General features: G+C 42.3%; 1 protein-coding gene across 1 annotated transcript in view; it reads left to right on the top strand.

Annotated features, from left to right (window-relative positions):
- The first annotated feature begins 8517 nt into the window (after positions 1–8517).
- Positions 8518–26060, top strand: part of XYLT1 (xylosyltransferase 1) — a 204471-nt gene continuing 186928 nt past the window's right edge. The window contains exon 1 of the mRNA XM_074885941.1: positions 8518–8748. Within this exon, the coding sequence (XP_074742042.1) occupies positions 8518–8748 (231 nt within the window). The remainder of the gene's footprint in view (positions 8749–26060) is intronic.

Below are 26060 nucleotides of genomic sequence, written 5' to 3'. Positions count from 1 at the left end.
TAAGTTCCAACCCCTAACCTGCATTCTGTGAATTAAGGTGTTTTATCTATTCAAAAATGCCTATACATGTACATGCCTGAATTTTGCTCATATAAATATTTAGATAGTCGAGTACTTCTGTAATATAGTATGTGCATTATGCACCTATGGTGGGTTATGGGGAAGTGCGTTATTTGAGTTCTTACATGAAAAGTGGATGTCTCCTACACATCACATCGCTGCCAGAACAGCTGTCCTTTGTGGCAAACACCTCTTGGCCTTTCGGAGCAGAATGTTCTCCAGGCAAACAAGTTGTCAGGCATGTGCTGTACCCGCAACTTAATAATAAAATGGGTGGAAGGAACCAGTAATTTCATCACTGAGTTGTCATGGCAAGAACCTGTACTATCTAAAAGGTAGAACTGCAGTCATGTATGTATCTTCATCTTAGGAGGCAGAACTGAAGGAAGTAGAAGGAGCAGGACCTCGTATATGATCTCCCTTAGTGAGACCATAGAGAGCAAGGAAGCCACTACCTCCAGTGGCGCTTGCTGAAGAGTCAGCACTACAGCGCTCTTACGTGAGATAAATACCAGTTTTCAAAACTGATGGAGCCACGATGATGGGCACAAAACCACACCTTTTCTTTAAAGGTGGTTACAGTAGTACGTGCTGTACTGTGGTGTAACCTGGCCATCTCCATACTGCATACAGCCTGCAGCTGCAGGTGTGCAAACCAGGGAACAAAACCCTGATTACGTGTGTGCGCATGGTCACTGTGGAGCAGCCAGTGCTTAGGCACAGTCAGTAGCATGGCTCTGGAAATCGCAGCCAGCTGGTATGTTTTGTAGACACTGCTGATGTGGACAGATTGGTTTACCAGCTCTTTTTCCTCCCAGTCCTTAAGTTCATCAAACCAGAAATCATTGTAAGTTCAAAACCATACAGATATAGATCATTTCGAGATACTTCTGCTGTCTGCTACTGCAAAATTGCTGTTAGCTTGCTCATGAGGATGTTCCTCTGGCTCCTCAGTCTCCACAGGACTCCAAGAACCTGCCTTCTTGTCTTCCAAAGATGGAAACTTGTTCCCTAGAGGTGTATGTATGTTTGCTAAATTCTCCATGAATCTTGCATCTTTTGGTCCTATTTATGGAGGTTTTTTTCGTTGTGATGGAAGATCTGGGGCATAGATAAAAGTCAGTGCTTGAACCATTAAAAATGAGAGTAATTCTCAAAGATTGTAAGGGAGGTATCACCTTTACCAAAACCTTCCCTGATTCAATAACAAGTATTTACAAGGTGTTACCAGTTTTACAAATCCAGAAGCTATTAAAATGAGAAATCATATAGTGTGCAATGCAGTCATTTACCATACATGGACTAATACCTTACTCCTCCAAAAACTGTTTCTTTTAAGGCACATCAAATGTCTTGTCTGAATACTTCCTTTTCTTGTAGTATCCAAATTACAGCCAAGCAGGTTTTTGCACCCGCTTTTCTTAATGCCTATCTAAATACAGCAAGATTAATGATAGTTATCAAGCTTGTTTGCTTAAATTTGTATAATTGTCTTCAGTTTATCCCTGATAAGCCTGTGTTGTTGACAGACCAATTTCAGAGGTAAGCTGAAACTTCTTTGATAACTCACTGCTAGGAATGGCAGCAGGAAATGCAGGCTACCTCTTCTGTTCCTCTCTCCCAGGGGGAAACAGCATGTTTATGCTTCACCCCCAGCCCCAGGCAACTTGGTCCAAGGGTTTGGAGAATTTGTGCAGAAGTTCAGCAAAATTTCACTGTCACACATGGGCGTATAGTACCAGCTTCAACTAGCCCACTGTTTTCTGTGGGACTACCCAGGGTGGTCAAGGGACACGAGTGCATCAGTGGCAGGCTGTTGAAGCTGCCAATGCTGGGTTTGACACAATATCATAAACAGTGTTACCTGACATAAAAAGTTGTATTAAATCAGTTCCCACAAAATGGCCCTGTATGAAGAACAGCCACACTATTTCGTTAGATATTTTTTATAGCAAGCTTTCATACAGATGAACTTGTATCTTATCAGAAGCTTAAGAATAAAACTTTGTCTTTAAAATACTGTATTTTTCAGTGTTAGGCAAAATGAAAGGGTACTGAAATCTTTAGAAAGCTTGTTTCCTTTCTGATTATTGTTTCTGCAGCAATAGTGATGTCTCAATAAAAGTTTAGACACATGGGAAATGCTGCAGGTGACTAGTGGAAGAAATCTCTACATATACTTTGCACTGGTATGCATTCTAATAAATGTAGTCTGAAAAATTCTGTTAGTGTTTTGAAAAACTGGCTAATCATGCAAACACAGTCTATAGTGTCAGGCTTTGTTGAAAAGTCTCTTTTTTTTCTTCTCCCCTTTGATATTCCTTTTTTGTGTACTACCTGTCTTTTTCCATTAAGTGGGAAGACAAAAAAAAAAAAAAAAAGCAAAACCCAGAATGAAAGCCCAAGCCAAAGAAACCAGTTCCTTCTGCATCTACACAAAATGCTATTTGCAACAATCAGTGGCTGGTTCTAACTTAGATAATCCAAAGTAGGTCACCTTCATGAGTCTTCCAGACTTTCCAACTTAGTAACTCCGAAGGATAATACTACAATTTTTAGTTAATGAGAGAACATCAAAAAAAAAAGAACTGCAGGAAGCTGTGAACTGCAGTATCTCCTTACTGAAGACAGAATGCCACATGGCAAGAACAGATGGGTAATCCTTCCGTGATTATCCTCGACCACTGGCTGAAAGAAAAGCTGTCGCAACACTGAGGGCTGTATATAAAGTACATATACGTGACATCTCCCCTCATTGGTAGTAAAAGGTTATATATACTAAGGGATTACAAAGAAAAAGGGATGCTTTAATGTGATGGCGAAGGGAATAATTCTTCCATTTTCCTTCACTTTCTGAAGTGAAGCATATGCCAAGGTCCTGAAGTAAATTTATCTCTCAGAAGGAAGAAGTAATATGTATTCCCCATATGTATTACTTATATAAATTGGACATAGAAAAGTACCTGTTTTTATTGTCTTTGACAATACTGACCCAGAAGTGAAAAGTAAAGATTACTTCTGCTGCTAATTTAGAGATACTGTCACCAGAATGAAATGTTGGTGTTAAAAATTTGGGTTTGCATATACACTGACACGAGAGTTTGTATTTGCAAATTATTAAGTGGCAAAATGGACCAAGAGTGGATTAAGACTGGCTTGCTGGAATCTCAACTTTTACAAAACCACCAGAACTAAAGGTATTTCTTGCACACAGTGGTCACATCTCCATCGGCTTTAGTTCTGCCAGTGCACACTAAGAGAGAACCTGGCTTTTATAACTCACTGGGAGAGAAGCTAGATGTAAAATGAGTGCATAGCAAGGAATCTTGGGCTTTGTTTGTTTATGAAAAGAAGAGGTGGAATAGTGAATATTCGTGGTACAGTATACCTGAGTGGAGAATAATGTACATGTAAACCATAAAATGACTGAATTCAAGAACACAGAATAAGTTAACAATGGTGCTGCGGTTCCAAAAAAATCAAGATACATTTTCCCCTACCTTTAACGTATAGCAATACACCTGTGTTTAAAAACAAACAAAAAAAAAAAGAGTTGGGAACCTGTTGCAGAGCAGACACTGAACTGTAATCTGAGATGGCGAAATTCTCAAAGAGTAATTCTCTACCCTGTTTTGCTCTTTCAGATTTGATGCATAGACGAGTAAGACTGCCAGCCTCCCAGGAAAAAGGTGTATGTCCTCCATATGCACAATGCTCCACTAAAATGATTAGGGATGGTATGTTGTTCCGGCTAGTGATAGAAGGAAAAGAAAAAAAAATGAATTTGCCACTTCAGGCGAGAAGCCCAAACCTCAGGAAGATACCTCTGCCGCTGCTGCAGGTGACTTATAAAACACTGTTCATGCTTGTGGCCTATTTTCAATCTTTTCTATTCCTAAGGTGCATTCCTTAGGTGCTATGATTTTTTTAAATCATATGAATATACACAAATTTGCTAACTGTTCTGGATTCTTCACAGATTTTCTTTTAAGATTGAGTATATTAGAGATACCTATCCTTTGACAAATCAGTTCATTCCCAGATAGGGCTTTTTCCCCTTCACCCTGATAACATGTATCTGAAATCTAAATTTTGATGTGATAGGGACACGACTGTTTTTAAGAAAAATGCAAATTTTCACTCTGAAATAACTTAGTCTTTCACTGATTACAGAATGTGCTTCTAAACCGCCTATGAGTCAGCCTGTGAGTTGGAGTTCAGATAAGCCTGTAGTGTTTGTTCACCAGATGGACTGTAAGCTCTTCAAAGTAGAGGAAAGGATATTGCTTATTAACATTGCTCTCAACTTCACTTACTTCTTTGTACAAAGTCTGGTTACTTGATTCAATTTTAGACTATATCTACACTGGAAGGAGGAGGAAATGTATTTTTGTAACAGGATAGGTAAATCTAGCAAAGTAGATCAGAGTAAAAATTTTACTGGAACAGAGTATGGTTCCTTTTGTACATCATTCTAAGTAGCCAGGATTGATACCCACCTGCTCTGAAACACACCCAGACTGAATTTGCATACCTATGCAGAGGTAAAAAATATTTAAGCCAATTATCTGTTAGGATTTTAGAGCAAATTAGCCAAGTCATATTAGTTATCCTTGCTTAAAACACCATCTCTTTGACAATTAAGTGCAACGATGGTAATACTTACCTATTAAGAATCAAATCTGCTTTTTCTCTTATATACTTTGTGCTAGATACTAATAGGCTCACGTCACATGAGCAACATCAGGAATTTTCAGAGTGGTAACTCTCTCAAATGTCCTCTGTGTAACCAGATTAAATATTTTCTGATGCAAAACAGCTCACTTGAGCTGCCATTATTCATGAACATGATAATAAGAAAAGTCCATTTTATGGTTTTAACTTTTACGTAATTTCTGATTTTGGTTTGTTCTTAGGATTTGTACAGTTCAGTTTTTGTGATTTTTTTTTTTAATTTCAAATTCTCAAGAAGCTGAGCCTTGCCCTTTTTACTTTCAGTTTGAATCAGCACAAGAAAAAATAATTAGTTAAATTATTCTCCTTCTTATTTCTATTCGGATCTTTTCTCTAGCAACAGAAGAAGGATGTTTTGAGCAGTTAGCGGTCATTGGTCATGGCACAGTTTTAAAAATTAATGACATACCTACTGCACTTGCCTTTCCAGATTTTACATAATCTCTATAAATACAAGGAAAGGAGGATGTTGTCAGAGAGGAAGCCTGCTCCTCTCTCCGCTCCGCTTTTTCGCTCAGTGAAGACGTGTCTCATGCTGAGGCTCCCACCCATACACAGGGCTGACTTGACACGGAAAGCTCGGATCTTTATGGCCTATAAATGATTGTGGTTTGGATACAGATCTTCTCACCAGACGTGCTTTCAGTAGGACACACGTGAGACTGAGCATGCACTGCTGTTGCTCACTGCCTTATCAGTCACAGTAATTATATACAGAGATTAGAAAGATCCACAGATATTTTCCAGTATAAAAATTGCCCCTGAAAATCTGGAGGAAATTTTCCAATAGATCATAAAAATTTTAAGGAACATGGATCACAATTTGGTCATAATTACTGCTGTGCTCCTTTTATAGAGAGCAGTGTTGACCTGTGCTAAAACATTGCCTGGCATGAATGTTGCTTTTAGGGCTTTTAGCCATTTCAGGGCACCTGTTTGAATGTGTCTCCCACTTCACAGTGAGGTACGCAGGATCAGAATCAGGTCCTGAGTTCTGTGGCCCTTCAGAGCTCTTGGTGATTTGGCCTGTTGAAAGTCTGTTTTTTCTGGCTCCTTGAGCACCCCCTGCCCTCTAAAAGCCCAAGGGAAAGCTGCATGGGGCAACCACATGCTAAGACCACAACTTCCTTTTGAAGAGGAAGGCACTTAATCCCAAGTGGAAGACACTTTTATCTAGTATTTGTCAGCAGATTTTCTTGAGTGTATTTATAATGCTCAATTATTTGATGATTTGGAATAAAAATTATCCATCGACTTCCTGAGCTGTGCAGACTCCATCAGAATATTCAAGAACACTTTGAATCTTTTTTGGGTTTTTGTTCAAACAGCTCACTTCACTGTACTGTGTGACCAGCAAATACCATGGCTGTGCAACTGGTGTGGAAGCCTGGCACTGTCAAAATTTGTTGTCAGGGTCTCTCTGCCTATAAAGAGCAGTTTGCCATCACCACAGAGGGCAAAAATGGACACTGTCCCATTGATGAACTGAAAGTCAGCCAGACAATGCTCAGCCTTCACACAGGAAGAAGCCTTTCTGTGCTGACTTTCCTGGAAGTTACTAATGATGCATTTTGACCTCTCTGTTTAATGACACCTTGAAGTCAGTGATACTCTGACTGCGACCCAGTTTGAAACTGCATGTGTGTATTTGGGCCTGATTCAGATCTCACTACTCTATACATGAGGAGTAACTGCACTGAGTTGATGGTTTTACACCAGGACAGAGTTGCTGTGAAATGAGTATTCAACAGCATCAGAGGACAGTACAGGACCAAAGAGCCCAGGAACCGCCATGTAAGGACCACCACCTTATTTTTTTTCTTGAGGCTCCACTTTCCTACTGGAGACTCAAAATTCATGTGTTAGGAACAACAGATTATTTATTTCTAAACATGATTCTTCCATCAGATCATGAGATTATTATTAAAAATTAATTGTAATATTAGAAAGCCTGTTTATCCAATCATGCACACCTCTGTAAGGCTAAATACTTTCACAGTGCTTCTTACCACTAACCTGTCATGTACTTCATCTGCTTCAGTAACACTGCAACAAAAGATACATCCTGTGATGTATCTTTTTTTTCATAGCCTCACTGGATCATGAGGAATATTCCCTTTATAAAGGATGCTTCTGAATCTTACTACTTGTTTCATTGTTCTTCAGATCAGAAACTAAAGTACTTCCAATACAAGCAAAATCCTGCCGGTCTGTGAAAATCCTACTTGGCTATCATTTAGAAAAAGCAACTATCCTTATCAGAAGATATTATTTTTCACCTTTGAATTTGGTTTGTAAAGTGGAATTAGGCTTACAAAAAGAGGCACTGTGCAGGCAGATTAAAAAAACCCGCCCTACTTCACTACTATCATCAGATAATGAGATCTTTCAGATTAGAAAACCAATACACGTATGGGAGAAAAAGGTAACTGAAGTCATCCATTACGTACACTTTTTGAGACACTGGGCATTTAATTACAGTCATCTTGCACCTATGCCTGGTACTTGCAAACCCCTCAGGGCTGTGGAGGTGTTGCACCTTGCTCTCATTCTTAGTCTGCTGAGGCCAAATGCTGCCAGCGAATCTTTTGCTTCAGAAAAATAGTCTCAGTCCTGGGGGATTTGGACCATTTTTACTTGTGAAACGGTTTGCACGCATTTACGCCAGTGTCGTACATGGGGACCGCTGTTTGCCAGATGGGGGGGAAAACGACAGTGTCTTTAAAGGCATCACCTACGCTGCGGTCAAACTGCTTGCCGTTGGCAGGGCCGACACAGACTGAAGGCCCCACAGAATGAACGTCCCACTCAGGTCTACTTCGAGCAGTTGGAGTAACAGCCTTTCAAAAGTAAAGACTGGTCAATAGCTACATGGCAGGGAAATTAACGAGTATAGGTGGCGTTATTGATAAACTGTGGAAGTTTGACAATTTATCGACAAAATTGTTTTTCATTAAGGAGCACAGGGCACAGTGCCTTTTTGCTGCGGCCATTTTTAATGCGACCAGCTATGACGAGAAAGCCCCCTCTGGAATGGCTGGAGGTCATTTCGGCGCGAATTGGTTCCAAGTCGGTTAAAAGAATTAAATTAATAATAACAGTAATAGAAAAAGGGCCGAGTACCGGCCTTCACAGGGGAACCATCTGCCAGTCGGGAGCGGGGCAAGGCGGGAACCGGGCGTGGGGCGGCAGGCGCGAGGCGGCACCCTCGTGCCACCTCGCGCCCGCCGCCTCACGCCCCGTTCCCGCCCGCCGGCGCGCGGCAGCTTTCCCTCAGAAGATGGCAGTCGCCGCCCGCCCCGGCGCCGGCCGCCCCCTCCCCTCTCCCGCCAGCCGTGAGGCGCGGAGCCGCCCCGCCCCGGCCCCTTTCCCTCACGCAGGGCCGGGTCTCGCCCGCCGGCGGCAGCAGCAGCAGCAGCCCCCGCCGCCGCTCCTCCTCCTCCGTCTCCAGCCCACCCTCCTCCTCCTCCTTCCTCTTCCTCCGCCAACCCCACCCCTCGCCCCGGGCTGGCCCGGCCGCGGGCTGCCGCGCCGCCAGGGCTCCCCGCCGGCTTCCCCCATCCCCACGCGCCGCGCACACCTCCTCCTCCTCCTTCTTTTCCTCCGCCCGCCCTCCCTCCTTCCCCACCTCCGCCCTCCTCCTGCTGACGTCTGGCTCTGCCCGGCTGAAAACTCCGTGCCGCGGCGGATGCGGCGGCTCTCGGGAGCGCGGCAGCAGCGAAGATGGTGGCCGCTCCGTGCGCCCGGCGGCTGGCGCGGCGCTCCCGCTCGGCGCTGGTGGCGGCGCTCACCGTGCTGCTCCTGCAGACCCTCCTCGTCTGGAATTTCACCTCCCTCGACGCCGGCGAGGAGCAGCGCGGCGGCGCCGCCGGCCGCGAGAAGCGAGACCGCGGCGGAGACCAGCGGGCGCACCCGCAGCGCCGCGGACCCGCCGCCCCGCACGGCAAGGCGATGGTAGGCGCGGGCGGGGGGAGGCGGCTGCGCCCCTGTCTGAGGCGTTTCTCCGCACTTCTGCGGAGGGGGCTGCCCGGGAGGCGCGGGGAAGTTGGGGCGAGCGAGGCGCGGTCGCCCGGGGCTCGCGTCCCCCCGCCCCGCGTGGGCGCCTCCCGCCGCCGCGCAGGTGCCGCGGTGCGGGGCCGGTCCCGCCGCCTGGGCTCCCACCCGCGGCGGGGGTCCCGGCGGCCGGCGCCCCCGGCACGGCCAACGGCGGAGGGGCTGCGGCTGCAACGGCAGAACATGCATCGGTAGGATCCGATCCTCTCCCCTCCGCTGCCCGGTGCCCCTTCGGCGCTGCCTGCCTCCGCGGCGGGCGTCTCGGCATCCCCGAACTTCGCTGGAGAGCCGCCTGCCCGATGCCTTCCTAAGGGTTTATTTTACTGCTACTTTATTTTTTTCCACCTGGAAGCCGTACAGGCGCTATTCTTTATTGCACAGCTCTATCAGGCCCAGTAGGTGACAGGCAGTGAAATCTAATGCAATCATTTTATTAACCGCTAAGAACTCGAGGATACTGAAACTGCTCTCTCGCCCTATCTCTTAGCATTTTCTTTTGCAAACTCCCCAGTTTTCATTTAAATGACTCAGGCCTGGAACCACAGGGGGGTTGCAAAGCTGACCCTATTGCCAGTCGCATTTCTGAATTTTCTAATAGGCACGTGAAAAAGAAAATTAACAGCGTTCTTGGTCAGTTAGTGCAGACCTCAGAAATATGCATCAGTGTGTACCACTGGCATGTAGTATTCTTCAGCTCAAGAGAAGCTTCCTTTGGTTTTCATTTAATTCTTTCAGAAGTAGGTTTATGTTAAATAAGTGTTGCCGCTTTACGCATGCATATTTTTGTCTGTTTCTGTATTTCTGTTTACATCTTGAGACAGAAGGTAAGAGCTTGGGGCTCAGAGATGACTTAGCCTCATAAATGACCATGTTTCGGTCACCGAAAGGCTGCAGTGAACCGTGCCCCAAGCACATGAGTGCTCTGTCACTAACATTTGGGACAACTGTTGTGAAAGGTAGTGTGTACCGATCCAGTATGTGCAGATCCTGTTGTGCTTTCTAGATGTGAAAATTAAAATTCTTACTTACTGAGTTCAATTTTTGTCTCTACATGTAATCTTATCTTGATACTTGCTGTGTTCATAAATGTAACTGTGCAGGCTCCGCTATTTTTCCTCCAGCACTCTGCCCACTGCCTCTTTTCCTCTCTGTCTAGTCTTTTACTCTTTTGTCTTTCATTCTTCTCCAGCTTTTTTCCTTCTTGAGCTCTCCCGTGTGAGTTATCAAAGGCTGGCAGGTGCTGGTACCCAGGCAGGCAGGGAACCAAGAGAGGTCAAGGTGCACCTGGGGCTCCCACCCTGCTCCCCAGCTCGCTGGGCTTTCTAGGAAATAATCCTCTTCTGTGGGCTCCGGGGCAGTGCCAGAACGAGTACTGTTAGCAGTTGTCCTACAAACGTCCTGGTGCAGCGTCCAGTTTGTGTCCGGTTTGCATTGGAACAAATACCGAGTTCAGGGCCAAAAGCTAATTGTTTCTGTGCTGGTGACATGCAGACGTAGAATATGATTATTTTGATGCTGGCAGTTAGGAATCATGCCTTTTGCATCCAGATTTGATCAGAGACCTAAAGATGGAGTACTGGGGTTCTGAATAGAAAACATGTTTTAAAACACATGCTGAGTGTACCTGTTTTCCCCTCGTTATCTAAATGAGTAGTATGGATCACACTGGGCTGTCCCACAATGTCTGACATGGGTATTAAAAAAACCCCAGCAACGCTCAAGACAAGTGGCACCATGTTCGACAGAGTGCTTTGTCAAGAGGTGATTTGGCAGTACTTCTTCAAGATGGCTTTGTGGTACTTGTGGCTTTGCTTAACCTACACACTGGGAAGTGGCCGCCATCCTTAAAATTACTTTGTCAGAATACAAAACCCCACACTTAAACATCCGTCGATTACGTGTGCTTGGTGGAAAAGTGATAGGTAAATTGGATTTGTGCAAATTTCTGCCTTAACAGCCTGGTAGCTTGCTTAAATTGGTAGGTGAAGTTCCCAGGCACTCCTGACATACAAATGTTGGTTTATCTAACCCGACCTATGTTGTCTGTCTCTGAGGCAGGTCCAGTTTTGATTTTGGAATTGGTGGTTCATGAAGAAAATCTGTTTAGTGGAATTAGACAATACAGAATCGATATGAAAGAAGATTTTTTTTTTTTCCCTGTTGCTTTGTTTCCACATTACAATGCAATTTATGTAGTGCCCAAGCAAAGTTATTATCCTTCTCTATCGAAGTTTCCCATAGTTCGTGTATGTCAAATTGTTCTGTGGCAGTTGGAGAAGCTGGCTGGTGTGAATACAGTAGTTCCATTATATCCAAACGTTTTTGGGTTAAGCGCATCTGAGAGACCCTCCAAGGATTTTTCAAAGGTTTGTCAGTCTTGCATTTTAACCAAAAAAGAATATTAATTTTAATGCGCCTTTGGTCCATTAATGGAGCAGTGTGTTTAATATATCTTTGAGGAGTATTTTCTTGAAAGGTTGCTAAATGTTTGTGGTGTAGTACTTGATTGCTTTTTTGACTTTGAAGAGTCTTTAACACATGATGCCCTGACAATTGCCTTTATAAAAGCCTTTATACTAAATAGTTACACAAACCAGATTTTAGACACTTTGCAGAAGATAGTGCTTCTCAAATCTATCTCTGAAAGTTGCTGTATGAGGTTACAGTGGTTTTGTTTATCTTGTTTTTTCTTTGTCTCTGACCTATGTACAAGACTGATATGGTGGTACATATTTTACCTTACCAAGCTGGACATAAGTTGTGTGAGGATTTGTTAATTTGTGTCTGCGGGAAAAGAAGCATAATCCTTTGAACCAGGTGTTTAAGAGGTATTTAGATTTTTATTAAATGCTGTCAGATGCGTGTAATAAGCAATTTCATTTGGAAAATGAAATAACATCGTAGCATAGTAAAAAATGTTGCCACTGTACCTGTGCATAATTGAATATGAATTGCCAGCTTGGCAGGAAGAAACAATTTTGAATTGAGCTATTTTGCAACTGAACACATTTACTGTGCTAGATCCCCTGGCCAGCTACATCTGGAGCTTTCATTACTCATAAGCACTTTCCTGCAGTTGTTCCATATTTAATTAAATCAGCTTATAGATATCTTTAAAGAAGTATGAATTCTATTGGTAGCAGTGATTTCAGTGGGTACTTGCAACCATGTATGATTTTTGCAGCTGTTCAGCACCCTTTGCACAAGCTTTATTCATTCAGCAAAACTCAAGCATCGAAAGCACGGAAGAATTGAGCTGCCTTCTGAGAACAGGTTGATTTTTCTGTAAGGGTCTTTAGCTTTGAAAAGTAAGCAACAGCTTTTTGTGAAAATACCATGAGGATGCTGCTTAGTTTCAGGCTTTTTTAATGCAGCCTGCTTGTGATGATGGAAGGGGCTTGTTGGTGGAATGTTGTGTTGGGAGCCCAAAGGGAAGAAGAAGGAATGCAAATCCCTGCTTCAGGGCTGCTGGTGATGAGAGGGATGTGACAGCAGAGCATCTGCTGTGGTGTTAGCTCACGCCCAGTGTTGCACTGAGAGGCAGTTGTTCATCGCAGGGATGTGCTCGCATTACCCAGCTGTGGCCTCTGCCTTGGAATTAGGCGTTGAAGGCAGTGTCTGTGGGCATGTAATGCTCTTCCGTGCCTCGTGACACCATTGGATTTTTGTTACTGCCTGTTTTACCATAAAGCTAAAATTCCAGTGCATTGTTGCAGTGTCAGTTGAGTGAAATGTAGCTCTTGCCTGCTGGTGTGGGATCAAAGCATTTCTTTAGTCTGAAATTTTGTATATTCATTTTAAAGAAATGGCATGTTTCTTTCAGCACGAAGCTGTCAGAGGAACCAAACATAACTATTGATAGCTCAAAATGTTCAGAGCTGTAAAATGAAAAGAAGGTGTCATGTGTTTGGGGACAGTGAGGATTATCTGTTTTAACTCCAAGCAAAAGTTAAGCTAAGGAGGACAGTCCTGGGGATCACTAGTGCTTCTCCTCCTCACTGTCATTTCTGTAGTGGGAAATGTGGTGTTTCTTCTCCTGGGAATATGGAGAATGAGGCTGTGTCCACTGCACCTACATGGGTTGGTCAGCTGCATGTGCTCAAGCAGGTTATATTTCTTCTTGCTTGTTTCTTCTTGTCCTTTCTTTTTGTCCTTGTTCCTTCCTTGTCACTTCCTGGTGGTGCATGCTGAGCTCTGCCAGGTTAAAGATGCAGGAAGCCAAAAGTTGTTATACTGTGTGCCTAAACTCTGTAATACCTGTTGGTTACTGAAACTGGGAAAGGCAACCAGCTGCTACTCTACTCAACGGTAACGGTTATAAAAACTGAACGCAAAGTAGCAGCAATTCCGTAATGCTGGAGAAAACTAGAGGAGTCATACAGGAAGGAAAACGCAGGAAACTTTACTCCACTTTCTCCAAAGTCCATCCATCAAATATTTCCCCCACCTTTTCCAAATGCTTCCCCAAAATAAGAATGGTGCAGAGTTGACCTAGTGTTATCAAGCAGAAGCTTGGTGTTTTTTCAGGTTTGGAAACGAGTTTTCTTTTGAGGAGTCTTTGCCCCTGTAATGTTTAGATTCTGCAGGTGAATTCGCAGCACTGTTTTGCCAGACACAGACACACAGCTGGAGCTACCCTCTGCTGAGCATCAGGGCGTTATCTGTGTGGGAGGTACTTAACAAGTGAGTTTCTGCACGGTGCCCAGGTTTCAGTACAGCACCTGCATTAAAGCGTAGCTTTGCACTGGGGTGGTGGCAAGGTGGGCGTCGAAGGGGAGAGCTTCTGCTTTGGGCAAGGAACTGCGCTACCGCTGGAAGCTCGCTGTAGTTGCTGGGAATTCACTCTACAAAGTTGCATTTAAGCGTAAAATATTCTGTTAAACTCCAGAAAACAAAAGATTTAAAGAAAAAAAAAGAATTATTTCACCCCTAATTTATCCTTTTTGCTTAAATCAGTGAATGTATAGGTTCTATATATGATGATAGAGCCAGATGGTACCTGTTTAAGCATCTTCCCCTTTAAGTAGTTTGTTGATGTAGACATGTGGCCTCAGTAATTTCATCTCTGAATGCAAGAAATGAAGGAAAAAAAGGTTTTCAGAAAAATTTCCAGACCTGAAAGGTGGGAGGGAGCTTAATGTGAACTAATGGTTTACATGTTAAACTTCCGTCCAGTGTGAATCATGCTCTGGAAATTGAGTCCTTAATCGTTTTAGTATACCTGCTGATCTCAGTGAAGCAGCTTAGTTAAGGTACCTTAGGTTGTGAGTAAAATTAATGGCATCGAGCTATTATGTGGCCAAAAATGATATATTTCTTAGAGAATGGGTCCATAGTACTGACTTGACCATTAAGTACAGTTTTGCTTGTTAATGGGAGCTTAATCACGCTGCAGTACAGCTTTAATAACAATTGAAAAGGAGAATGGAGACAACTAATCATTTTGTAATGGGAAAGGGGGGAGAAAATACATCTGCCGCTAGAAACTGCATAACGATTTTTACGAAGTCTTAGCACTTAACAAGGCACATGTTAATAAAACAAACAAATCTTTTCAGTAACAGAGAACTAATGTATGCATTATTTAAGAAGAGTATTAGAACCAGATTAGATTGATGGACTCCTGCAGCAGTTACCTCGTTAAACATCTTCTCCGTGGGGATGTGGGAAGGTATTATATGAAATGGATCTGTGTTAATTGGTTATGCCATCGGAAGTCTTTTTCAGGCCACTGGTGTGTTTTTGTTGTGCTGTTTTTTTATTCTTTAATGTATGATGGGATTTTGCAGATGTTCCCTTTGAAATAGAAGCATTTTCATTTTTTAGCAAGAGAAGACCAGCTGTTGTACAGGAGACATACAAATCCAATTTACTTCTTGTCAGCTATTGCAAAATGGGTACTTTTTGGTCTAAAAGGCCCTCATTACCTGCCACATGTTTCAGCTGTATTGAGAAATGTTTTTCAAAATATTTTTTCCCTTCAGCATTGAAAGTCCATGATATGTGATACAGCATCTTATTAGTGCTTGACGAAGGGACAGGAGTACAATGACAGCATGAAGTGAACTTGATTTGTAGGAACAGTCAAATTATATAACCTCAAGGGTTAATTTTAATCAAGTACTTCCTGATTTTAACAGTGTTAAAATTAGGTCTGTCGCTTCACTGGAGCTTTTACAGTGACTCTAAATGGGATGCAATGTCCTGTATTTTTAGTTCTAATTTAGGCCAGTGAGGTGTCTGATTTGGACAGGTGCAGGAGCATCCCTACACAGATACTTTTATGGTGCATGAGTCCTGGAGTGTGTAACTGCTTGTATTAGTGCATTTTATGAGGAGTAGCACGTTCAAGTATTCCAGTCTGATTTTTAGACTTGGGAACCTTGATGTCTCTTCATTTTTTTTAAGTAGTGGTAGACCTTTGATGCTGTGCCACAGAGTACGTGCTGAACAGGAGAGTGCTCTGTGGGAGCAGGGAAAGTCGGAGTCCTGGTTGCTTTCTCCCATCAGTAATCTCTTGATATCTGAAGCAAAGCGTTTAGAGCCACATAGCTAAAAGCAACATGTAGTTTGGGGGGGTTTCAGTTATTGGCTGTCCACAGTAGTCCTCTTTGGTTTGATAATTGTGTTTTGGTTTTTTTTCCTCCAGAGGACCTGAGCCCTGGCAGGTTCCAACTTTATTTGTCCCTTTCAGGTTTGGTGCTGGTGATTAGGGCTGTCCCCTTTTGAGCACTTAAGCCTGGGCTGAATCTCTCTAACACTGGGGTGCTAAATTCAGGCAGTCTAAGGCCTTCTAATGAATGGAGAGAGCTAAGTGCCTCCAGAAGGCAATTCAGCTCACTTGAGGTCTGAATCTCTGCAAAAGCCTCTTCCTCTGTGCTGAAGAGGGAGAGGGGCCGTGGCAGTGCTGCTCAGATACCTGCCTTGCCATTGTAGGAATCCATTCCTTCACATGCCAGGTCTGGCGTTTCTCTTCCCCAGTCTGCAAAGAGTGCTTCATTGGCTTCCCATCTTTCATGGAAGTGGTGTGGCTTTGAAGGAATCAGTCCTTGTGAAATACTTCGAGATCTTCAGCAAAGACTGGGACCAGCTTGTCAGCTGCCATGCATTGGCATAGCTCCATTAAAGTCAGTACAGACCAGCTGAGGATTCTGGACCCACAAATGTAATTATTGTTATAATAATAGCGTCAAACAAGTAATCATTATTTTTACTCTCTCTTTTCATTTCAAAATGAGAAAATGATTTCCTCTTGGATCAGTGAAAGTAATTTACATTATGCACAATAATGGTCTACATGGAAATATAATTATTATTCATTTGTACGGCACCATCTGGGCACTAGAAGCTTTACAGACACATGTGAGGAAAGGTCCCTGCCTTGAAGAGCTTACAGGCTGAATAGCAAGTATAGCTGTGAGCGCTTACCAAGAGTCACGAGTGTAACTTTTGCAGTACTACCATCAGGGACTTGTTCAGCACAGGACTTCCACAAACTCTTCTTTAGTGATTTCCACTCCCTGATCAGAATTTTTCTGATTGGCACTATACAGCCTAAGGGTAGGATGAGTCAAAGGACTGATTAGCGTAGATGGATCAAGAAAGAAATCAGCAAGAGGCTAATATTATAAATTGACTGCCCAGCTGTTTTCAGGCAGGTAAAGGAGATTTCCAGCCTTCACTTGGAAGCAGAAAATGGTCTCGATGCCTTGTGGACCTGTGCCTCCTATAGAATTACTCCCCAGCTTTACATCAGATACAGGACTGAATGCTTTACTGAGTTTGAGTATGAGCTAGAAGTGAAGAGACCAGGCTTTCTAATTGTGTGCATATAAAAATTGAGCAACATGTAACGCCTGAACTTACATATCGTGTAACCTTGCCGAGTTCATCCTTTTATGTGAAGTACCAAAAGGGCCAGTGCAGGACACTTAAATCCTGTGACTTATTTTTAGAGATGATTAGAGGATTTCTCCAAGGGATGAACTAATTATAGCATGTCTATAATTGTCTTCTTTTTCTATGTGGTAATGAAATTAAATTTCACAATAAGTGAATATCAGTTTAGTAAAGTTAGCTAAAAAAGATTTCACACTAGTGTGAGGTCAGATCTTGAATGCTTCCCACATATATTTTGTTTTCAAGCTACTGCTCTATTGCTGTTCTGTTATATTATTAGAGAGTAAGTGCGACGCTTATTTAAGACAATTCTACAAAGCTGAATGACACTGCAGACTTTAGTTTAACTTGGATTTGGTTGAATGAGTCATGGACACTCATTTTTACTTCATGCTGCAGCCTTTGCTTGCCCTTCAGATGTACTTTTTGGTTCAGTTATGTTGGTGGAGTCTGAGTATTTTTCTTAGAGTTGGTGCTATTCACTGACTTTTCTTAATGGTGAGTTTTGGATTTCATGCTCTCTGAATTTGAGATGTCTTTCACTTTGTTCTTGAAACTCAGCCTGTTTGTAGTTAGCTTTGTTCTTTATAATTGCACTCTTTAATTCAGGAGGACACATGGTTCAGTTAAAACATCTTCTTTAAAAGAAAAAGTGATGGGGGTTGTGGCTGTATTGACCTGAAGTGAAGCATGTTCCCTGAAACTATATCAAGCCTGTGGACCCATACTTGGGAGATGAACAGACAAACCTGAAAAATGACATTTTCATGACAAATTTTTGGTTCTTCAGAAACGTACAACTACATGTCATAGAAGCAAGTAGAGTCCTTGTGTCACGTGTTCTAGCTGTAAACTTAGCAGGATAACAACTAGCTGCCCTTGATGAAGAGCCCCACAGCTGCCAGGGTCATTAGTTATCTTTTTAACTGAGGAACTTTTTCCTCAATCTGGCAGGTACCTGGAGCTGTAATGCTAAGTTGCCATCTGCTAATTATGAAAATCTAAACTGGACTTCTGTGTAGAAATGGAGTGTTACCGGAGATCTGTATTGGGGTCATCTTGAACAAGCACGTGAAGAAAAAATAATCTGTTATCAAACTAATACTACCTGGTAGAAAAAATTACTCTCCCAAAAAATAGCAACTTGTTCCCTGCAGAGGTCCACATTTGGGTAGCTGGAGATAAATCTAGGCACCTAATTATATTGTCTTAGATGCCTACAGGCTCGCTTATGCACTTCAAACTTTATATGGATGCCTGACACAGATGTTTAAATACGCAAATATGGATTCAGGTGGTTACCTTAAGGCGTTGAAGTTCAGCAACTTGGCCTACAGCATGTAAAACTCAAGCAAACAATCAGAAGAGGAGTAAATGTAGTAAACAAAGCTGTTAGTGTGTATACACCAGGAGAATAATAATACTTTGCACAGCTACTGTGCCTCAAATTGCTTAGGTTTTGGCATTCACTTGAATTGAGTTTAGTCACTCAGTTGCATAAATAGAAACTTGGAGGTGCTGTCTGCTAGCAGCGTACATGGAGCGGTACCTCAGCAATGAACTAGCTTTTTGGCAGTCTTACAAGAAAAGATGTGCAAGTCTTCAGCGCAATATTTTGATAAGTCATTGGTTCTTATTAAAATAATAATTATGGTGATAATTATAACTGTAGTTGGCTCTGACTGAGCTGTTAACTGAGTAGGGGGTGGCGGGGGGAGGATTATGAATCTGAATCCTGCTCTTTTAGCTCTGTGCACACAGATGAGGACATTTGTGTCTGTGTTTCTGGCACATCATGTGCCAGTACATGGCAGTGCTGGTGTGCTGTGTGGCGCCCCATGGGAGTGAGGTGGAGATTCCCGCACAGTCTGCCTTACAGGCTGGTCATCATCCCTGTGCTCGTTTCTAATAACAGAGATATGATCAAAAAGGTGATAGTATTTTACAGCAGTGCAGTGATAAAATGGGGCAATAAGCTCATGGTTGTCTGTAGTTAGCACTGTGACGTTTGCTGTGTCCACGACTTCATAGCAAGATTATGTCCTCTTGTTCCCAAAAGCCCAGGTCAGGCCCTGATAATATTGAAACCAAAGGATGGTTTCCATTAACGGGTAGCACTCTAGCTATGATGCTTTCCTGAGCCTTTCTAATCTAATTCAGTATTAAACATTTACACTAGCCAGGCTGCCACTGCATGACCTCCTGTGCTAAGTGACTGCAAGTGATTAATGACTATTTATTAGAAAAAGATGCTCTCAAACCTGCTCATTTTCCAGACAGCGTAAACAGTGATTGCTCCTCCTCACCCCCAAGCCCCACTTATAGAATACGGGATTTTTCTGTTTGGTTTCTTTTGAAGTTGATTTTTCTCACCCCTGGATACCTAAGAAAAGCAAACAGCACTGTGTGAAGCTGAATTGGGCATCTAGAATGTGAGTTTTGGAATGCTTGCTCCCCTTGCTTAGGCTTCAGCAAAAATGCCTTGTGAAATGGGCAGAAGGAGTGTTCAGGTTTTAAATTGCAGGACAAGTTTCTGTATGGGGAAGAACAGAAAGTTAGAGGTTGGCTGTAAAGCTCTGTGGGACCTCCAGGAGCACAACCAGTTTTAAAATTGGATAAATCTAAATGCATGTATCACGATTTCAGAGTACAGGAATTTTCCAGAACTGAATCACATAACGAGTGCTCATTTTGCGAGGTAGTTGACGCAGAGAAAGAACAAGGTTTATTGGGCATTTTGGGTAGGTTCACGTAGCCCAGGGCTTTGGTTCTGCAGTTGTTGTGGGATCCATGGGTTTATGCACATATTCCACACAGTAGAATTTAACCCAAAGGTATTTTATGTGAAAGTTAGGTTATAGGGTTTGTTTGCCTTTATACAGGCAAATATATAAGTAAAAAGTGCTTTACTAGAGTTCAGACAAGCTTGATACAGTTACTTAAGGCTGCTTGGTTTTTGTCCATTTTAGTACCATCGCCAGTCTGTCGGACTGAAGAGAGATCTCATGTTGTCAGAATGTTACCAACAAGGTATTTCATTCTGTAATTTAAGTCCTTCAGGGGATTTTCACTTTCTAGTTGCACTGATGTAAATTTGTGGTAATTCTGATATCAAGGACTCATGAATGAATGTAATTGCAGAGGAAAATAAGGATCTCACAGGTCAAATGGTTCTTCAAGGACTCTGTATTTGGACAAAGTGGACATACCAACAACTGATGGAGCATTTTGTTGCTTTTAGAGTGTCATTGTAGTTTTGTAATGAGTGTTCAACAGTCATGTACTATGCCCTAGATGCTTTCTGTTTGTGGAGTGTGTGGAAGGCATAAGTGAAAGGAAGCCCTTGAATTTCATACTGACCTGGATTCAACTTCTGGGTTGTGTTTCCAGTTTAGTTACCAGACCTAGCCAGGCTTTGATCTAAAGTCTGCGACCTAAACAAACTTCTTCAGCGCCTTGAAGCCATTTGTAGTCAGTGAGCAAGGTGCTATTTGTTTTGCTTGATAATAGATGTTTGTATTTTGTTGTTAGCTTTAATATAGTCTTCTGTATTAACTTCTTCCTCCTTCTTGAGCAATTCACTCCTGTTTCTGGAGGTTTTCCCAGTGGTTGCAGAGGCTGGTTCAAGCTCTAGTTTGAAATTGTTGGGAGTTATGGCATTGACTTCAGCAGTAGCTCAGCTTGGGACTGTTGGTAACACAGCTGCTTAGGAGGGCGATTGGTGTAATCGGAAGGGAAAGTACTTCAGGTCTCTATTAGACACTTGGTAAATAGTAACTGTTACAGAACGTTGTTTCTCTTTGAATAAATTGGTGTGGTTTTGTTTTCCTCGCTTGCTGTCATTGGTAAGCAGTTTTCTGCCTAACTTGTAGTTGTCCAGTTTGAAAGACTGTTTCCTGTTTGCTTAAAATAAACGCTTCTGCAGCATTTGCCTGTTTTACGCTGTCTGCAGACAGCAAAATGTATCCTCAAATGTTGCTATGGTTAGGATGGTAGTTTCTTAGTGACATAGAGATGCTATAGGAGTTTGAATCATCTCTTTAGTAGAGAGTTGGTGGTTTGGTGGTTTTTAGGTTTCCCTGTTTACTAGGGTAAAATGTATTCAGGGCTTGATTTTGCAATTCTTGCGAACAGAGGCATGCATACATACCTGTATTCCATAGTGGTCAAGTATTTGTGACTCTCAGTGCCAATAAAGAAAAGCAAGAATTGTCTATTTGGGTGATTTGGCCAGGATTTTCCAGACTGACTGTTGCTTTGAGATATTTTGCTTTGCAGTATCTAGTTTAAATGAGCCTAGGGCTTGGCAAGTCAACACTTTGTCAAGTTTGTGGTCTTTTAGTAGCCAGTCACTTTTGAAAATCTTCACATTTAGTGTTAGTTCAGACTGATCATTATCCTCTGTAAGCATGATGTGTGAGAGTTTGTTGTACAGGACTAATTTTGAGACACCTTTGCCAACTACATTTCACCTTTTTCAGGTACTCACATGTTTGCTATAGAATGAAGACATAGGTGTGCAAGAGCTCACGTAATACAGTGCACTGAAAATAACCTGTAGTTCTTCAGAGCCACTGAGTGGCTTCAGTAGGAGCTGGAGTGCAGACTGGGATGTAAAATGAGGCAAGAATAGTCTTACGAATATGATTGTGTTAGGGTTTTTTATGTAGCTTTTGTATATTCATTTAAGTTAATAAACTGAAAAGGGTCTTAAAGATTGTTCTGTTGTCCTAAACTGTTCCATGATGATAACAAAAAGAAAAAAGTATTTGATTGCAACACTTCAAGTGGATTTTATAAATACTGGTTTTGTAAAACCTAAAACTGATATAAGTCTGATACGATTATTTCTGTTAAGTGGTAACTTAAAAGAATGTTATATATTATTTTGATTTTAACTTTTCATTCCTGTTCTGTGTTCTGAATGGAGATTACCCACGACAGGAGAGATTGAGGGGGCTGGACAGGTACAACTTGAGTTCCTGCATGTTTCTGTTGGCAGTGGTGGAATTATTTATCAATCACTGTCCGTTTTTAGGAGTGCTGAAACTTATAATTTGGGATTTAATTTTTTTTTTTTTCTAAAGCCATTAGTATTCTGCTGGCCTTATTGGGTCTCTTTCTAAGTTGTGCAATGTTAATGATTTCATCCCATGCTGAATTACTAAAGATGCTCATGCAGGAGGACCGCATTCTGAGTTTTGCATAATGCTTGATGCATGGAAATATTATGTTAGTGGAAGGTGTGTTAAATCCATCTGCATTTTATTATGCTTTACCTCTGTCAGCTTTTTAAGGAGTCATATGCTTCAGTAAGTATTTACTGGTGGACTTCTTTGGACTAGCTTTGAAAGGAACGGGTGGGGTTTCTGAGTGGGTTTAAAATGCCTGCTTTGTATTCAAGTGGATTACCTGTGTTAGAACTTAATTTAAATGTATTGATCCCTGCTTAACAAGATATCCAAATTACTGGGTACATGGTGGTCTGCCTGGGGATCAGCCAGCGTTAGGTTAAACCGCAAACGTTTATGTTGAAGGACTGTGTTGTATTCAGATCAGCTTGTACAGAGTGTCAGCTTTAACGGTTGTTTAATGGTGTTTTTAATGGTTGGACTTGATAATCTTAAGGGTCTTTTCCAACCTAAATAATTCTACAAGTCTAACTTTGATGAAAAATAAAACAAAACCTCAGGATCTAGAAGAAAGGTGCTGTGTCTAAAGCTGTGTGGCAGCAACTGGGTGTAGATTCAACTCCTAGCTTTACAGGATACTGCTTGTGTGGCCTTCTCATGGAGGAGGAAAATACAGGGCTGGCTGTCTCTGCTTCCCATTAGTCAAACAGAAGGACTAAGTCACTGGATAGTGGGCCTGGTTTGTGTGTACCGCTTCCTGGCAGACTACAAGCACACGTATTGAAGCTGCACTGAGAGGTGACATTTGCCAAACATCCTTGTCTGAATTTTTTTTTTGGGAAGGCAACTACCCTGGATAGACCGGTCAACCAAAGGAATTTGAGGGTTTAAGGGGTATTCATAACCTGACAAGTGACTCACTTGGGAATACAGAAGGGAAAGGTGTATTTGAAGAAAAGCGTAAGATGTTTTTTTGCCACAGTATCTGTTGGGGATTACTCTAAGGAGACCATGTAGATGTACTTTGCTGTGACAAATTCCTATTCCAATACCAGCAAAAAGTGGCTGTTTTATACAGCTTCTGTGTGTTAGGCGTGTGCCTGCTGTAACCCCATGCAGTCTCCCAGAAGCAGACAAGTTCTTCCCCTTGTTTCTGTTTCAGAGTCTTGAATTTGTTTGAGCCAAAAATAAAGATGACTGTTGACGAAACAGTTGCCAGCCCCTTAGCGCACCCAGGTGCATTGTTCTGGCATCTTTCCTGCCACAAGAGAAGAGACCCTCCTGCTCTGGTTTGGTGGGATGGATGGTCCAGGTCTGGACAGTGATGGTAGCCACTTGCCAGTTAGATTTTGTTACTAGTGCTATGGGCTGAGGTTGTGCCCAGCTCGCGTCACATCAGCTGTTTCTGTTTCAGAGCAGTTTGCAGGAGGGAACCCATTTTATTTGCTTTCTGCTACGTCTGTAATCAGGATAATTTTTCCATGAGCTGCACACATCTGTGGCTTAAAACCTGTGCTCAGCCTGGAGGTAGTCACTGGAAGGTGACATTTCCCACAGCCTGGCATTCAGTTGCCAGTAGCGGAAGCTTGTACTGCTTCACTCTTGTGCATTTTATTTTTAAGGTTTCAACACTGATGTTTATGAAGTCCTTTTGTTTGCACATACAAACATAAATATGAGTATCTTCTGAACATACTTGATGTATTGCAAGCCTAATATTGTAGGATTATGAATCTCCTTAAGTAGTCCTTTTGTGTGTGTATGAAGGGGAAAAAACCCCACAGACCCAAAAACCTTTGGCCATTCCAGCTGCTGAGTCATGAGCACGAAGTCTTTGAGAAGAAGCTTTTCTGTTATCCCTACTGCTCTAAAGCTAGCTGAATAAACAAATGAACACAGATGTTTCCTCGCTGGTAATATAGTTCATAAGACTACACCACTAAAGGCATTACTCAGCTGCAACTCAGACTTCTGTGTGCACAAATCTGTTGACCAAACAAATCAGTCGTACTGAAGAAAACTTCCTGCAAAGTTGAACAGGCTTGCTGAGTTATAGTTTTTGTCTTAGCAGTTTATTAACCACTTAATGAATTACCCAGATGTGTTTAAATTAGCCAAAACACTGTTTTCTTACCACAGGGAAATGCTCTGAGGACACTGTGATGCGCTGCTGAGGTTGTGCCCCGTTCCTGGAGGAATGGGCTGAACTGTGTGAACAGGCATTTGCCTGCAGTTCTGGGGAGCAGCTATTTGGCTCATCCTCAAGTGAAAACAAAATCAAAATCAGTGCTGTACAGAAACCGTTTACAGGTGTTTTAATTCCAGCTAACCTCTGGTTATGCCAATTTTAACAATTTTGTAAGAAAATTTCTTCACACAATGAAAAAGGAACACCTATGAATTGGTTGCAGTCTGTATTTAGTAATAAAGCAAGCCTGTGCTGCTACACTGATCAACCTGCCTCCCTGCCTATTCTTTTTCCAATTATTTTCCTTGTTTAGGCAGTTTTTTGTGAGATTAAGATCTTCAGGTTTATAGAACAGTTTGATGTAGGTGGGACGGGAAAGCCAGAAACAATGCCCAATGCTTCGGTGAACTTGAGCCACAGCAGTGGATGTGCCCTGGGAGCAGAGGGTGCTTCCAAGATGCCCTGATCTTAGATAGATGAGGTCATGGTTTGTATAGTAGAGCAGGTGTATGTTAAGGCTTTAAGGCAAACATGAAAAATCTGACCACTTACACCCTGCTTGTCACTATAGGATCTGCTACTGTGTTTAAAAAATAAATATTAAAAAGAAAGACTACTTTCTCGGCATGTGTGTGCAAGGACTTATGTTTTAATAATTATTTCAGACTGTATTTCAGGGATTTTAGTGGTATCGGTTGCTATTGTAAGGAAGATAACTTTAGTCACCTAGCTCATGAATTGTTAGAAACAACCCGTGTGGGATGATATTATCTCACAGCTGCTGATTTCTGTTACTACTCCATTAACTCCTGACTCTTCTTGGTAACTCTGTTGTTGCTCTTATCCCCAACTCCCTTTTCATTGAAAACTTACTCCTTTAATCCCACATGAGGCTGAGTTTGCTGTTGCTGCTGTTGCTGTTAGCCCAAGGCAGTGACACATGGAAGCATTCAGCTGCGTGTTCAATTGCTGCACTGTGGCACGGCTGCTTCCTAGGGCCCACATATGGGACCAATTGTACGAGGCTGGCCAGCACTTTGCTGGAGTTGTATCAGAAATGCTGGAGGCTTGAACTTCAACCACTCATCCCACACAACACGTCTGATTCACCTGCGGGACAGCTCATCACTGGCGCAGAGATGAACTTTCTGTTTGGATTCTCCCTCAGTGCACCATGGAAACTTGGTTTCATGTTCATGTCTGTGGTCCCTCTCTGCTGGCACCTTTTTTCTTTCTAAAGATCAGATTTTCCTGCTCACCCTTTCATTTTTTATTCTCACTGATGTGCATCTCTACTTCTGTTCCTCCCTCCCTTTTCTGAACAAAGAACATTTCTTGTTTCTAAGCATTTGAGTAACACAGTTTTGTTCCCTTTTTTGCAGAGATAGACCAACTTTGATCAGTAGAGAAAGCAAATGGTTGTAGAAATTCACAATGTGCACTTCTAGCATACTCTATATAGAGTGCCTTTGTAGCTGGTACTTAGCATATTGCCTCCAGAAAGCACGTTTCTGGCATGTAGCTTTTTATTTGTGCAGCCACAGACCTTGGCAAATGCTTCACATTTGATAGGAACCCACAGTCCTTTTAGATATTGAATAGTATAAATAAGGATTTATCAACATGGGAAAGTGATGGCAAAATAAGTGAAGGTGTGAGTTTAAACCTTGGTAGGTTACATGATACTACGTCCCCATGTGGGCATTTTGATTCCATATGTAGGGCGCTGTTCTGTGCGTTTGCTTGATCCCCTCCCACAGCTGGTGAAGCTCAGCTCAAAGGTGCTTTTACCGTGGTTGAAAGCCACCACATAGGAAGCAGGTGAGGATTAGTTACTCTGGGCTATTGACTCAAGTTCTGAGTGTATGGCTTGTTTCAAAACACTAATATTTTTGATCATTTATTCTTTATATAAATAAAGCGAAGAACAATTAAAAGGAGTGTTTTATCTCCAAACAAGTTGCTATTTTTAAGCATGTTCTTCAAGAGTAATT

Source organism: Strix uralensis, chromosome 16 (assembly GCF_047716275.1).
Source record: "Strix uralensis isolate ZFMK-TIS-50842 chromosome 16, bStrUra1, whole genome shotgun sequence".
Classification (NCBI taxonomy): domain Eukaryota; kingdom Metazoa; phylum Chordata; class Aves; order Strigiformes; family Strigidae; genus Strix; species Strix uralensis.
The sequence above is the reverse complement of the archived record's forward strand: the minus strand, read 5'-3'. Positions and strand labels throughout refer to the sequence as shown.